Source organism: Monodon monoceros, unplaced genomic scaffold (assembly GCF_005190385.1).
Source record: "Monodon monoceros isolate NGI ecotype Baffin Bay Population unplaced genomic scaffold, NGI_Narwhal_1 Super_Scaffold_20, whole genome shotgun sequence".
NCBI lineage: Eukaryota > Metazoa > Chordata > Mammalia > Artiodactyla > Monodontidae > Monodon > Monodon monoceros.
Genome location: NW_021703777.1, coordinates 7,887,882 through 7,903,071, shown reverse-complemented (window position 1 = coordinate 7,903,071; position 15,190 = coordinate 7,887,882). Strand labels below are relative to the sequence as shown.

General features: G+C 43.0%; 1 protein-coding gene across 5 annotated transcripts in view; it reads left to right on the top strand.

Moving 5' to 3' along the window:
* FAM13A (family with sequence similarity 13 member A) overlaps nucleotides 1–14,406 on the top strand; it is a 357,629-nt gene extending 343,223 nt beyond the window's left edge. For 3 of the 5 annotated variants that reach the window (XM_029235387.1, XM_029235386.1, XM_029235389.1), the window contains 4 exons: nucleotides 344–427; nucleotides 6,280–6,476; nucleotides 7,074–7,175; nucleotides 9,860–14,406. In XM_029235387.1, coding sequence (XP_029091220.1) covers nucleotides 344–427; nucleotides 6,280–6,476; nucleotides 7,074–7,175; nucleotides 9,860–9,986 — 510 coding nt within the window. In that variant the 3' untranslated portion in view covers nucleotides 9,987–14,406. The remainder of the gene's footprint in view (nucleotides 1–343; nucleotides 428–6,279; nucleotides 6,477–7,073; nucleotides 7,176–9,859) is intronic. The other 2 variants (XR_003795603.1, XM_029235388.1) reach the window with 2 other exon arrangements.
* Nucleotides 14,407–15,190: the final 784 nt, after the last annotated feature.

Genomic DNA, 15,190 nt, shown 5'->3' with positions numbered 1-15,190 from the left:
GCATTGCCTGATGAGCTTACGTTATCGTTAGTTGTTCTGGAAGTTACGGTGACTAGGAGGAAAGGCGGGAGGCAGGTGCTCCTCAGGCTTTTTCTGCGTGTGTGGTTAACATACTCGTGTGCCGTCCTTGCTTTCATGTGGCCTCTGTGGGTGGGGGTCGGGGAGAGCTCCGAAGTGAAGCAGCAACTTGGACAAGAGCTTCAGTTGTGTCTGGTTTTCCTGAGACTTCTTGGCGGGGAGGGGTTCGAGTCTGCAGTTAAAAGGCAGAAGTAAATACTTGTGAATCAGAGGGGGATGGGGAAAGAAGTTCTCCGTGTAACCTGCCTATTAACGCCTGTCGCAGGGTTCCCCTTCCAGCAAGCGGAGAAGCCCTTTGCTGCAGCCAATTATCGAGGGCGAAACTGCTTCCTTCTTCAAGGAGATAAAGGTGAAGACCCCCAGCTGCTAACCGCTTGCTACATCCGCAGCAGTGCCTCTCCCTCCCTCCCTCCCTCCCTCCCTCCCTCTCTCCCTCTCTCCCTCCTGTGGATGGAAAGCCGCTGTGATCGGGCCCTTTGGTGATGGCTTCCTGCAGCCATCCCTAAAAATCAGTAGCAGCCACATAGCACAGGGAGATCAGCTCGGAGCTTTGTGACCCCCTAGAGGGGTGGGATAGGGAGGGTGGGAGGGAGGGAGACACAAGAGGGAGGAGATATGGGGAGATATGTACATGTATAGCTGATTCACTTGTTATACAGCAGAAACTAGCACACCGTTATAAAGCAATTATACTCCAGTAAAGATGTTAAAAATAAATAAATAAAATAGAACTAAATAAATTTAGAAAAAAAAGTCAGTAGCTGCTTCTAACCAACTTGGAGCAGTCCTCTTTTGTTTGTTATAGACCGGCTGTTTATTTGTTACAGACCGGCTGATCTCCTTAGTTTCATTTCTTTCCCTCGCTGTTGTGTTGTGTTTTGTTTTGTTTGTCGTTGTTTGGTTGGTTTTTACTTTGCTTGCAGGGATTTTTGTTTTGTTTTCAAAATGTTTTTTGTTTTGTTTCTTTCCCCCCATTTGAGGAATGGATGTTCTGTACTCCAAAATTTTGTTAAATTAACTCATTGGGTAACTTAAAAAAAAAAATCTCATTTACTAAGTTTATAGCGAAACCAAAATTCACGAAGGCAGTGTACGTAGCACACACAAAAAATTATCATTTTATAGACAAATATCTTAGTTGTCTTTGACAGATATGTGGGTACAGTTTCATCCACTCTCCTTTCCTCTCGCCTTCCCCCTGGCACATTTAGTCCTTGGTGCTAATTTTATAATCTGTTCTTGATCTGTGAATGTAGTGCCGTGGCCAGCAGTCACTAGAACGTGCGCTCTGGTTTTTTCCACCAGTAGTAATCATGGATTTTGTACAGATAATCCTTGTCCTTGGTGGCTACTTTTGCTGAAATGGGAGGAACCATCTGTGCCCATAGATCTGTAGGGACCTAACTGGCCTAGACTAGGATCAATCAGCCTCTTTCATATTTTTATTTCTGGACAACTGAACACACTGACTGCCTTGTACAGGGCTCTAGGATCAATCAGCCTCTTTCATATTTTTATTTCTGGACAACTGAACACACTGACTGCCTTGTACAGGGCTCTAGAAATGAAAAATCAAAGTCAATCTTTTTAAAAAATTGATGATTGTTATTTAGCAGTTAAGTCAGAAGCGGGAGTAAAACCCCACGTGGAAGTGAGTGTTAAGAGTTTCACTTGTCATATTCCTGTGGCAACCCCAAGCCTGGGGTGTCGTTTATTTACTGTAGCTAGGAACGATTATTTCAAAATATGGGGGCCTCGTTCCCACGGAGGGACACCAGTTGAGAACTGCTCCATTTTCTTGCCTGATTGTCTCCACTGTAACAGAGGTAAGGAACCGGAAGCTACAAAGCCTTCTCTTCTCTTCACTCTCTTCCTTTTCTTACCTCCCAAGGGTCTTAACTACTTCATAGACCTCACTTTAAGGTGTTAGGCAGTGATCGTGCTCACTATTCATATTGTTTAAACAGAACCTGTTTTGTAAAAATGCTGTAGATGTGCAATTTAGGCAAATATGCTACACCGTATCTTCAAAATTAGAGCCATTTTCTTACAATAAGACTCGATGTTGATCAGAGGAGACAAATTTTATCTAGCTGGTAATTTCACACAAGAATTAAAACACCGTAATTGAAGAAATCTGGGCAAGCGTGTGCATGAAAATTAGCATATTTCTCTTAGAAGCGTGCGCTAAAACTATTCCTAGATAAAAATGTGTTCTTAAACACATCCGAAATATGACACTTGATAATTGCCTCATGAAACGAATGGAAGATACAGGAAGGATGCTCTTTTTAAAAGTTGTTCCTCCAAATCTTATCCTTTAGCTTAGTTTATTTTTTTCACAATTATGTTTTGGCCACTGGCCCTCACGATGGTCAGAATTTCAGATAATTTTGCAATTATTACATTGCTCTCACAAATGGTGTTGTCTTTTCGTTCATTTTGTCCCAGTTGGCCAGGTTTATCAGCATGTATTCAGAAATCTGGTTAGAATTTAGAATCTGGTGTGTGCGCAGAATAAGAAGATTGTAGCTAAATGGTTTCTTTGAAAACCATCCCTGATTTTTAATGCTTCTGGGAAGACACCAGCTGTGTGTGAAAGAGAGCCAGCTCAAGTTCTGAAGCCCTAGAACTTCCAGCCCCCCAAATCCTACAGATCATCTAGTCCGTTCTCTGATCCAACGTAAGAGTTTCCTCTAAAACTTCTCTGACAAAATAGAGACACCGTCCCTAAGAAGTTATTCCACCCTCAAACTTGAGACGTCTACAGCAATGAAGAGAGTAAGGTCGCTCGTTACACGGGCTACGCATCTACAAGAGCTAAAAATTTATGTTATTAGTTTTATAGCTTATCGTTTGAAAGATTATCTAAAACAATATAGTAATTATATAATTTTAGAATGTATAAGCTTAATAACTATGAAATATAATTAATGAAATAATTAGCTTATAGTATTCACAGTTATGATTGTATGACTTTCTACTTACAGGCCTAGTTTTGCCTCTGGAGCAGCATGGACTGAGCATACTGCTTTCTCCCTGAGAGCACTTTGCGTATTTACAGTCACCTGCCCTGCCCACTGCCACCCACACCCTGTGAACATTTTTTCTCCAGGTTCCTCTTACGCTTTTCTCATGTGATATGGGCTCCGGACTGTCCAGCAGTGCAGTGGCTCTGCGCTCTACACCAGCCTCTCTATATCCCTCTTAAAAACTGATACCCAGAACTGAACGTTATTCTAGATGTGGTTTAACCAGCCCGACAGTGGACCGAGGACTAGTCGTGACCTTGCTCTAGATGACCGAGGCCCTTCAGTTCTCGGAGTCTGTGCCTACGTGACTGTCAATGTGCTGTAAGTTCCTCTTAGTCTTTCTAAGGCAGGATGTCTCAGCCTCAGCACTGCAGACATTTGGGCCAGGTAACTCTTTGTTGTGGAGGACTGGCCTCCACCCACTGGCCTCCATCCCTCCCCAGTGTGACGACCAAAAATGCCTTCAGACATTGCCAAAGGTCCCCTAGGGGGCAAACCTGCCCCCAGCTGAGAACCACGGCTTGTCGCCCTGCCTAACTGTTGATTTATGCAACCCCCAGCTTCCTTTTCCAAGGATTGCTTAGTGTCTGTGTGTCCACTTTTTTTTTCTAATCTAATTATAGGACCTTGAATTTTTCCAGTTTGTTACTTTTCATACTTCTGTGCTAGCCTTATGAAATAGATTACATCTAGACTTTATATTCCAGCACACCCAGATATCCCTACCCACTGTGTTATCTACGCATTTTGTGAATATCTTTGGCGCCTTATCCAAGTGACTGCTAGATATTGAGTAAGGATGGGGCAGGTAAAGAGCCTGCCAGAGGCTCCCCTGCAGATTCACCTCAGCACTGCAGCCGCACTCTGCATAAATGTTCACACAAATCAGCCTGCCTCGTTCTTTATTGAAATCCAGATATTATCCCAATCCTATCACAAAAGAGGAAAATGGTTAGTTTTTCTGATTTGTGTACAAGAAGCCAGTGCTGGTCACTGTTGATCCCTGATTCCTTTTCAGTTGCTCATATGTTATCTGGACACTGGTCCCTTCTAGAAGCTACTCAGTATCCACAACGACCTGATGGTCTTACAATCTGAAGATCTGTTTTGCTGTTTCTTTTTCCCTATGTTTTTCACAGCTTACTGAGAATAGCTTTGTGTAGCTTCGTCTTCAAAAAACACTGAGTTCTCAGGATGTGCAAGACACAGTCTCCCGTTCTGAAGTTCTCTCAGGACCTTGGGATATAATTGATAAGGCTTAGACCCCTAACTTCATTTCTTGGTATCTCGGGCTTTAATAACCTCCTAATAGTCATTTGTATTTCTCTTTTAAAGCTGAATTACTGGACTAAGAGACATTTATTGAACACCTAATATAGGCAGGCATTGGCTGAGCTCTGGGAACAGCAGTGAACAGAGAGGCCCAAATCCATCCCTCTTCCATGGAGTTTATAGTCAGGTGGTCCCACCTGGTCTCCTCATCCAGGAAGGGGAGGTGGGCAGAGGCTGAGTAGCTCTGCCTGTGTGCCCGGTGTACCTGCTCAGGTACTCAACACGCCTTATCTCAATTCTTATGTAAATGATGTAGATGGGACTTGCCACTTCATCTTATAAAAAAGAGAAACTTTTAAACTATTGATTTAAAAGCCACTTTTCCTCTGTGAATTTAAAAGTGGTTTTAATTTTTTAAAAATTAATAATGAAGCTTTTACTTCCATGGATCAAGAAAAGAGATTGAAGATGTGAAGTCCCAGCAAAAAGAATCTGGAAAGGTCACCTAGTTTTTTGCCAACTTACCTCCATGCCTTTGTAACAGTAGTTTCATTGTAGTTATGTACTAGTCCTTTTGTTTTGCCTATTTGTTTGTTTCTTTATTCACATTTTTTCTCTTCAGAGGCACCATTATAAACATACCACACTTTATGGTAAGAAAATCTACCACAGACAGTTTGAATCCTGTACTTTACCTGTGAGCAGGGGTTCCTCCTGCCTCCTGAGAGCCATTGGCTGCAGTGGCCCTGAAGCCACTTGGTTGAGCTAACAACTGATGTTATAATCCTGTTGTTCATGTAGCTGAACGCCTAACCAATTTTTTAATTTCTCAAGATATTAGGATATTCTTTTCTGGTCTGACTGTACATTTTGGCAGTAAATTACTTTTTAAAAACTCTTTCTTTGGGCCTCCCTGGTGGTGCAGTGGTTGGGAGTCCGCCTGCCGATGCAGGCGACGCGGGTTCGTGCCCCGGTCCGGGAGGATCCCACGTGCTGCGGAGCGGCTGGGCCCGTGAGCCATGGCCGCTGGGCCTGTGTGTCCGGACCCTGTGCTCCACAGCGCGAGAGGCCACAACAGTGAGAGGCCCGCGTACCGCAAAAAAAAAAAAAAAAAAAAAAATCTTTCTTTCAGACTCTGATATCATTTCTTAGAATCACATAGCTTTAAATTGGCACTAAGACATTCTCTTAGAAAACTAAGTTGACCTCATTTTTCTAATTGCATTTTTATCAAGACAGAGAATATCACACTTTTCTTAGAATCTTGAATGCTGAAAAATACAGCTGTGGTCCTTGGAAACTCTGAAAAAACATAAGTTTTATGATTCTGATCATGGAAAGATAAATGTTTTGATCTTCTCAAAAGCTTCCTAAAATTTTGTGCATCAAGCAACCACAAATATTTCATAATCTCAACTTTTAAACAGAAAGCCCGTATTGTTGAATATCTGAAAAATCTTCACAGCTTAAAAAAATTCTGAGACACATAACTAATAGAACCTTTAAAGCACTGATTTCTGGTGGTGGATTTTTTTTTTAGGTATTGTCACAGAGCTGAGAATGTTTAAATTTATTTGCTTCTTCTGATTTAGGGTATAAATTGTGATAATTGTTCCTTCCTACCCTCGGCCTTGACAACTGTTAATTGTGCTGTATACTAATTTTTTTTACAGCTTTTTTCCCTATTGAGTAGCTGTGTTTAGTGTTTGTCTTATTTACTGTGTACATATAGATATTCAATAATATATCCATCATGTACACGTGTGTTGCTAAATGTAGCTATATAGAAGAAACTATATGGGGTCTGGATAATTAAGTGATCGTGAAGTGATACCTGTAATGAAAGAGGGCCCGAAAAAGTGACCCAATTTTTATTGGGGTTGCTGTGTATCTCCAGGAAGAAGAGGAGGGTTCAGAAGACGATAGCAGCACAAAGCCAGAGTTCACCGTCACCCTGAAGACCGATTTCAGTGCACGTTGCTTTCTGGACCAATTTGAAGATGTCACTGACGGCTTTATTTCCCCGATGGATGATAAAATGCCATCAAAATGCAGCCAGGATACCGGACTTTCAAATCTCCATGCTGCTTCGATGTATGTTGTTTCGGTGGTGGTATTGGAATGTTGTGATGAAAATAATTTTCTGAAATATTATTTTAGCCTTTGTACTTAAATTGGCTGCCAAAACGTAAGTGACTTGCCTAGGGTGCATCTATGTGGATAAAACAGGGTTTGCTTGTTTGTTTAACTTCTGGCTCAGTGTTTCTATATGCTTCATCCCGTGTTATCTGAGGGAGCATCTGAGATCTTGCTTAAACAGTCGCAAGGTCTCTGTAATGGCATTGTGTGGTTCTGTGCACCACAGCTCGCCATTTAACACATACCGAGCACAGATGTCATCTCTTTCTTTCTAAGCAAAATATGACAAAGCACCATGGGAGTTCAGAAGCCTGAGGAATTCATAAGTAGCAGGAGCCTCGCAGGAGCCCCAGAAGCCATATCTATCGTTAGTGTGCTTTGGCTTCCAGGGGATGGAAAACATCCATTTCTGGTGACCCTCAGCTCCTTGCACAGTTCCTGCATTTATATGCTTTTCCCTTTCTCCACAACTCCTGTCGAGTTGCACATTCCTTACGTTTACAACTATTCAGATTTAACTCAATTTTCTTGAAATACTTCTGCCCCTCTTAGACCAGAACTCTTGGAACACCTTCAGGAAATGAGAGAAGAAAAGAAAAGGGTTCGAAAGAAACTTCGTGATTTTGAAGACAATTTTTTCAGACAAAATGGAAGGTAAGTGCGTGTGCTGTCCTTCCCCTCCCCCACCTCACACACAGCCCTCTTTTTTCTGTGTCACATCTGTGCAAAGCCTCCCATGTGGGAGCCACCCTACAGCTTTCCTGTAACCTGGCCCTTGGTTTTGTGCCCAGGGCCCCTTTGAGGCTTACTGGAAATGGGGAGGTTTGTGTGGCCCTTCAGGAAGAAGTGCTCCTTGGATGATATCCAAGACCGATACAGATTCAGCTAACATTTACAAAACTCACCTGTCATATCAAGTCCTAATCGAAAATGAGCAGCTTAAAGCTGTTTCTAGTGGGCAGCACTGGTTTAGATTTCTGTTTTTGTTTTTTTAATCTTAATAAACTTGAAGGAGAAATAAGGAAAGGGGCACTCTAGGTCTTGCTGGTTTGTAGGCTCATTTTAAAAGCAGAGTTGTCAAGTCAAATGAGAAATACACAAGAAACAAGAAGCCCTCCTGACTGATAGAGTGCCTTTCACCAGTGAGGTTTTTTTTTTTTTAAATACATTTTATCACCTAACATTCTTTTTATTTTTTTTATAAATTTTATTTATTTATTTTTGGCTGCGTTGGTTCTTCGTTGCTGCGTGAGGGCTTCTCATTGCGGTGGCTTCTCTTGTTGTGGAGCACAGGCTCTAGGCGCACGGGCTTCAGTAGTTGTGGCTCGCAGGCTCTAGAGCGCAGGCTCAGTAGTTGGGGCGCACGGGCTTAGCTGCTCCGCGGCATGTGGGATCTTCCCGGACCAGGGCTCAAACCCATGTCCCCTGCATCGGCAGGCAGATTCTTAACCACTGCGCCACCAGGGAAGCCCCCGTCAGTGAGTTTTAAGACTGTAGTCATCATCATAGAGCTCTATGCTGAGGGATAGTCTCCCCTGTTAGCAAGTGACCACACACAGAATGTCCGACTCAAGTCACAGCATGAGACCAGGTTAGAGCAGGGAATAGAGCTCCATCTCTCACATTGGAGTTAAGTTTTATCATTTTAAAATGTTTTAATCTAAATTATTTAAACGGTGTAAATACAGTTTCTCTTTAAGTCTCCTTTTATACTTCTCAAAAGTATTGGGAAATAAAAGTACCATAAAGATTAACTTAGGCATTAAAAATGTACTATATTTCAGTTTATTTCAATTATTGTATAAATTTATTTGGGGGATCTCTGATTTGGATCCGTCCTATAATGACTTTCTCAAGATTTATGTTTTGTGTTTTTTTTTGCGGTACGCGGGCCTCTCACTGTTGTGGCCTTTTCCGTTGTGGAGCACAGGCTCCGGACGCGCAGGCTCAGCGGCCATGGCTCACGGGCCCAGCCGCTCCGCGGCACGTGGGATCTTCCCGGACCAGGGCACGAACCTGCGTCCCCTGCATCGGCAGGCGGACTCTCAACCACTGCGCCACCAGGGAAGCCCAAGATTTATGAATTTTTATACCTAAGTATTTGTTTTTCTTTCTCCATGAACTGTAGGATATTTAGAAGATATAGGTAAAAGAAATAATACCCAAAATGATAATAATACCCAAAGACAAACCAAAGGATTAATGTTTTGATGTGTTTCATTCCAGTCTTCTTCCCAAACATATTTTTGGTTTGTCTGCTCATTTTTTTTCCCATTTGTTTATAGTCACATTATGCACAGATATCCTGTAATTATGTAACCTTCACAAGTTTTAAGAAAATACAGTTGATGGGAATCAGTAATCATCGTACAAGTTTAGAACTGTCAGGGACCTCAGATTTCACAGAATCTGGTTCCATCACTTCGTCCATGAGGCAAGTGAAGACCCTCAAAGGCACGTCTGGGGCCAGGGTCAGATGCCCCCCTTCCCTGCCGTCTCCTGGGAGCACCCAGAGTCCTTTCCTTGGGCAGGCAAAGCAGGAATAAAATCAGTTCATTGAGCAAAATTAACTGAGCCCCAAGCTGTCCCATTTCCCATTTTTGCACTTTAATAAGGAGTGAAGGAAGCCTGGTATTTGAATGTCTGACGTGCGTTTCCAAGTGAGATGAGAAGCAGGGCAGTACCGGTTGAGGATGTGGGTAACGGCGGCATTTCGTCAGGTTCTCCTGCGGGTTGTATTAGATCATGGATTCAGAGTACTTAGCACGGTGCTCAGCCTATAATCAGCTCTCAAGTATAATACTTGTGCACATAAAAAGTATCCATGTAAAATTACTCAGTAAACTATAAAGGTTTATTAGTATTCTGTGATCCAGTTGCTGAGTCCCAAGACATTTTTATAGTAAGTAGGAGTATTAACTATTTTCTTTAAACCCTGTAAATTACGGGTGTACCAGTCACTAATCAGAAATGTAATGGTTCATTAGGTGAAGTATATAAAAGTGAGAAAGCACTAAGTGTAAGTAAAGGATTCAGTGTATGGAGACTTGTAGCAGCAGCAGAGAGAGAAAGTTTCTACATTTCTTAGTCTTTCCCATCATTCTTCAAGATGCCAGATTAACTCTGAAACTCAGTTGCATGGTGCCTTCTGGGGACACTGTCTTTCACTGCTTGTCTAAACCCAGCTCCAGTCTTGATACCAAGTGATGCTTGGCAACACTGATTCTATGGGGTGATCAACTGCACATTTCCACGTGATGATCCTTCACCTGAGGAACAGTATCCTCTAGAAGAGACAGCACATGATCACCAGCCCCTTTTCCCTTTGTTTCCGTCAGAAACGTCCAGAAGGAAGACCGCACCTCTATGGCTGAAGAATACAACGAATACAAGCACATCAAGGCAAAACTGAGGCTCCTGGAGGTGCTTATCAGCAAGAGAGACACTGATTCCAAGTCCGTGTGAGAAGGCAGCCCTACCCGAGCCAAGGGGGCTGGGGATGCAGGGTGAATGTGCCCCCCACCTCCCCTGGCAGATAGCAGCTCTGCAGAAACTGGAAGGCAGCCTTGGAGCTGGACCTACAAAGAGAGTAGCTCTTCTGCCTCTGGGCCACTGGGATCGTCTCCAGTTTCCACTGCCTGCCTTGGACACCGCCTAGATGGAAGGAGCCCACCTGCCCTCATGTAGGAGTTGTGTAAGGGAAAGTCGAGATCTCCGTGCACCCGAGCGCTCACAGACACACACAGACGCTGTAGCGGAAGCTTCGCTGACAACTGGCAGCGACGAATCACTACACTGAGACACACTCACCTACAGAGGATACGCACTGTTCTTCTCTGGACAACTGAGAAGCAGCCTGTTCTCTGTCGGACTGTGACAAAAACAAGCTCAGGACTTCACTCTGGAGAACGAACTTGCTGTGCACATCCTGTGCAGGTGCCCAAGAGAGCACGGGCTGTCTTTGGACCCAGTCAAGTGGGAACCTGCATTGGAGCCCTATTTGCTGCCTCGACCATCCTCGTGACCTTTCCACAGAGCTGCGCCTTTCCCCACTCGTGTGAATCGCTTCCCCTTTAGCTCTCAGGTGGATGGAAGCCGCGTCTGCCCAGAATGGCCGTGCAGTCCTCTATTTGACCGTGTGTTTCTTCACGACGTGCTCAGCTGATAGAGAACTGTGATCCCTGACTAGGGCTGGACCATCTGCAGAGGACAGAGGGGATAGAGAAGTAGCTAATATTTGTGCTGATTTTTAAATTAGGCAGCGGTGAAGAGCCTGGAGAATCCTTTCCTGAACGTTGACTGCACTTATTAGCCTCAGATTTTAACATCAAACACTGAGCGAGGCCAGCAGCCTATTTGGGGTTTGGTTTTGTTTTGGCTCTAGCCGAACAAAAGGGTCTTGCTTAATTCTTAGCTTGAGTGTAGAGGATCGTGAGAGAGAAGGAGCCTCCTGAGTACTTACCAGAGGTTTCATTTTTTTTTCGTTTTTTTTAAGTAAACCTGCACTAAAAATCTCCTGAAGGGTAAGTATAGCCCTGAGAGCTCAGCCTAAGACAGAATCTAAATCACACTGTTTTCAAGATCGTGTATAAAGAGAAAAAAAATAATGGTGTATAGCCAGTGATGATTATAATTTTTTCAAAGACGGTGTCACAAAACTGTCTAGGTTAGACATTTTGGAGGGACCAGGGAATTGAAGACACCAAATCATTCATCTCTCCAGTGTGCCGATGTTATCTTGTGATTTGTTGTTACTTTTTGACTTTCTGTGTTTGCGCTGAGGAAAGTGGGTCCTGGTGCCGCCTGCCCATCCTGGCCCACGTTTCTGCTCTGTGAGGTTGAGCACAGGTGTCTGCCCACCAGCCGCTGGTTGCCAAGAGAAGGTGTTTCAGCAGGCTCTGCCTTTTGAAGATAATGTTGCGGGATGAACAGGACAGCAAAGGGTACCATTTTGTTTTCTTTAATAATAACAACAAGGATAAAACTCCTTCCTGATCAGTTGTCAGTTTCCAAAATGGGTTCTTGAGAAACTGTCTGGTCAAATTGGATTTGTAGCAGCATTTTCCATTGTTGAGGTGAAGTAGCAGCTCTCTGTCGGTTGAAAATCGTTGAAGTCAGGAGTAGGGGAAAAAGAATACCTTTAAATTTGCTCTTAAAAATAATCATCCAAAAGCATGAGCTATATGTTGAAAGTGCCCTGGTTGAATCCACGTACTTAAAGACGGTACATAATCCTGCAATATAGATATAGCTTGGTATTCTTTGCCTTACTGTTTACATTGCAGATTGCTATAATTTCAAGGAGTTATATTATAAATAAAATGATGCACTTTAGGACGTTTCTATTTTTGAAATCTGAACATGAATCATTCACATGACCAAAAATTGTATTTTTTAAAAGAAATACATGTCTAGTTCGTCCTTTTTAAGTAATCTCTTACATAAGCTATAATGTAAATCACATCATTACCAGTTAACTTTCAAAGCACATCTGTCTAAGAGTATTGTTTTGAAAATACTAATATGCTACAGAACTTTAAAAGAGAAAAAGTTATATAAATGAGAAGCTACTAAATGTTTTGAAATCTCTTGTTTCTGCCAAAGGTAAATTAAGTAAAAGATTGATTCAGGAATCCCCATTCAAATTTGTATGATTGAATAAAAGAAGACACCAAGTTATAGTAAAATGTGTATGGAATGTCATGTTTTCCTTTGTAATTTATAATAATATACTTCCTAGAATGGTGCCCAAATTAAGGGAGGGAAGCCCTGTTTACAGGAGATTCTATCTGAAGACAGGTTAGTCCATAGGTTCTGGCTCTGCCAGAAATGCTGAGGTAAATTTGTTTCCATAGCAACCATTTTTTGCAGCCCAGAGTCTCAAGGCCCTAGAGGCAGTGTCCTTAATTGGCTTAACACAGAATACTCCGGACTGCGGTTTTTCCTTTGCTCTGTGGGGAATGTGTGTGTGTTTGAGCACGTGCCAACAAAATAAATGTCAAGGGTTATGTAATAACAATGATAAGTAGAAGCAAAGCATGAATAAACTTGGCCGTGCGCTTGTGAGAATCAGAGATAGCAGAGGCTTGTAATTTCCCAAGCATTTGCTCTTTATTGTGTTTTAGCCTGGAGCAAGCCTTGAAATAGATATTTATATTAAGTATGTTATCATTACTGCATTTCATCTTTGAAGCGTTGAGTTCGTGTTTTCCTTTTTAGACAGGTATGTGCGAGGTTTAGGATAAGGGCCCGCTGAGAAGTTTTTCAGGACAGCCGAAGTTTGTCTTGGTGCTGGTAGAAGGAAGTCTGCACAATCTCAGTGATCTCCGATTCAGGGAAAAGTCCCATGAAAGAACACATCACATTTCAGGCTGGAGAACTATTTTTTTTAATTGCTAGCTATAATTTATTGTGAGCTAATAAGTAGATGGCTTTTGTTGCTGGTTTGAAGTCAAAAGGTTATTATTCATTGGCAAGGCAGGGATCAGCAATGCCTCTATATACAACATCAGTGTGATTTTTGCTTTCTCTCATCCTGATGCAACACTTGCGTGGTGGCAGAAGAGCCTGTTATAGGGTGTGCCTGCTCCCAGGTGTGTCATTTCTAGCCCAGGACAAGTGCCTCAGGGTTGTGCCTTGTGCTTAGAATTCCTTATAAGGTGACTATTAAGTTTATTATCAGAATCAAAGGGCAGCCATGGTGCCAGTTAAGTTGGTTCCTTCTGGGACTGCCTAATTCTCAGTAGACAGAATTGAGCCCTGTATCCAGAACTGATCACAGATTTATAAGGAAAATCGAAATTTAAAGTTTGTTGATGAATTTTTTAAGAGATTCTTAATCTGATCATGAAGATGCCATCTTTCTTAAGGGTATATTTCTTAAGGCTGTATACCTCACTACCTTTGATGGTATATTTATAGCTGAACGCCATCATCTCTTTTAACTGCCTTGTGAAAATCTGGTTGTAGTCTAAATTGGTTTTGCTTTCAAGACGGGTCTTCCTGACACACTGCATCCTCGGGGGGGGGGGGGGGTTTCTCCCGAGGTGGGGAGAGGTAGTTTCTGCACCCAGGTCAGCACCTCTGTGGTGTTCTTTCCTAGTATCCACTTGGTTAAACCGATAGGGAGGGACAAAACTGGGCTAAAACGTTAAAGAAGTGTTTCCTCGGAAGGCCGTGGGTTTAGCAGAAGCCGGAGTGTGCTTGCTTTTTCTTTGATTAATTCCCTTCTGTTATTTTTTTTCCCCCACCTGACCCTCAAAATCTACTGAAGGGTACATTTTGTCAAAAGATAGGCTAAACATGTGTTCAAATCTGTAGGTACTGAACTTGTGCATACTGGCACTTCTTCACAGGGCAGCTGACACAGCAAGCTCCAAGAGATGGTGATCTACGTGTCAGCCGCTGCGCCGTGGCATCAGCCACTTTCCAGAGTAGAGATCGCGCCCTTGGGGCATCCACACTCTTCCACCGTGATCCCTCATAACAGATGTATGTGGATAAGCTGAGGTCAATTGCAGGTACACACAGATGTGTATTAAAATGAAATCTATACATCTACATATTGCTATGAAAGTGCAGGTATGTCTCTAGAGGATCTCATTTTGTCTGGAATCCAGCCAGTCGTGGCCACGTGCGCAGCTTGAGAAATCGATCCGGCAGATCTCGCTCTCAGTCTGAAAGCACCTGTACAATCATGAAAATCTCCGGGAGTGGATGCAGTTTTAGTAAATAACATGGGCCCAGAACAATGTTTACATGACATGTAAGCAGGAAGTATTTGAAATTAGTTGTTCCTTTTTTAAAATGTAAACTGAATGAAAATATGTTATGTACATTTTTGTACATGGCTGTATTTTGTATGAACATAAATAAAATATTTTTAATTGTGAATGTCCTGAATTTTTTGACAGTGTCAGGAACGTGTGACTGAACCCTCTGTGGGGTCTGACCTTTCCCTATGTAAGGAATCACGCTGCTCCCCTGAGCTCCTCAGAAGCCTCCTGGGGATTGAGATTCGTTATTCTGTCTCCAGGGAGGGCAGTGGAAGGTGAAGCAAACTGGGTGCAAGCTAGACATGCCCGTGATGGGCAGTAGGAAAACAGGCTTGTGCTCTCTGCTCGGCTGCCTTTGAAGCAATTAATGGAAGGGGCTGGAGGGGTGCAGAAAGAAAGGCATTAAGAAAAACAACTGTTTAAGTACATTTCCAAAGTCTCGGAGGCCATCACAGGCAAATACGTGAACCACTCACTACTCTGAAGCTAATGAGGCCACCAGAAAACTGTGACACGGAAGAAAAGGCACGTTGCGGTTGTGTGAGGTGAGTAGCTCGTGGTCGGTGGAGGTTAGGCCCACAGGTGTTCTTTAAGCTGCATGCGTTACAGACGCCTGACTGAAGTGACTCAAGTACACATTCAGAGTATACTAAACATGAAATTTAAAAAAAAAAAATTAAGGCTTGGAGCAAGGACCCTGTCCCAGTACTGATACCAGGATTTGAACTAAGATGTCTGACTTCGGAGCATGAAGACGCAGCACTGCTGACGGCACAATGGCCTGGCGTTCTGTCAGAACTGAAGCTCGGGCTTCCCTGGTGGCGCAATGGCTGAGAATCTGCCTACCAATGCAGGGGACATGGGTTTGAGCCCTGGTCCAGGGAGATCCCACAT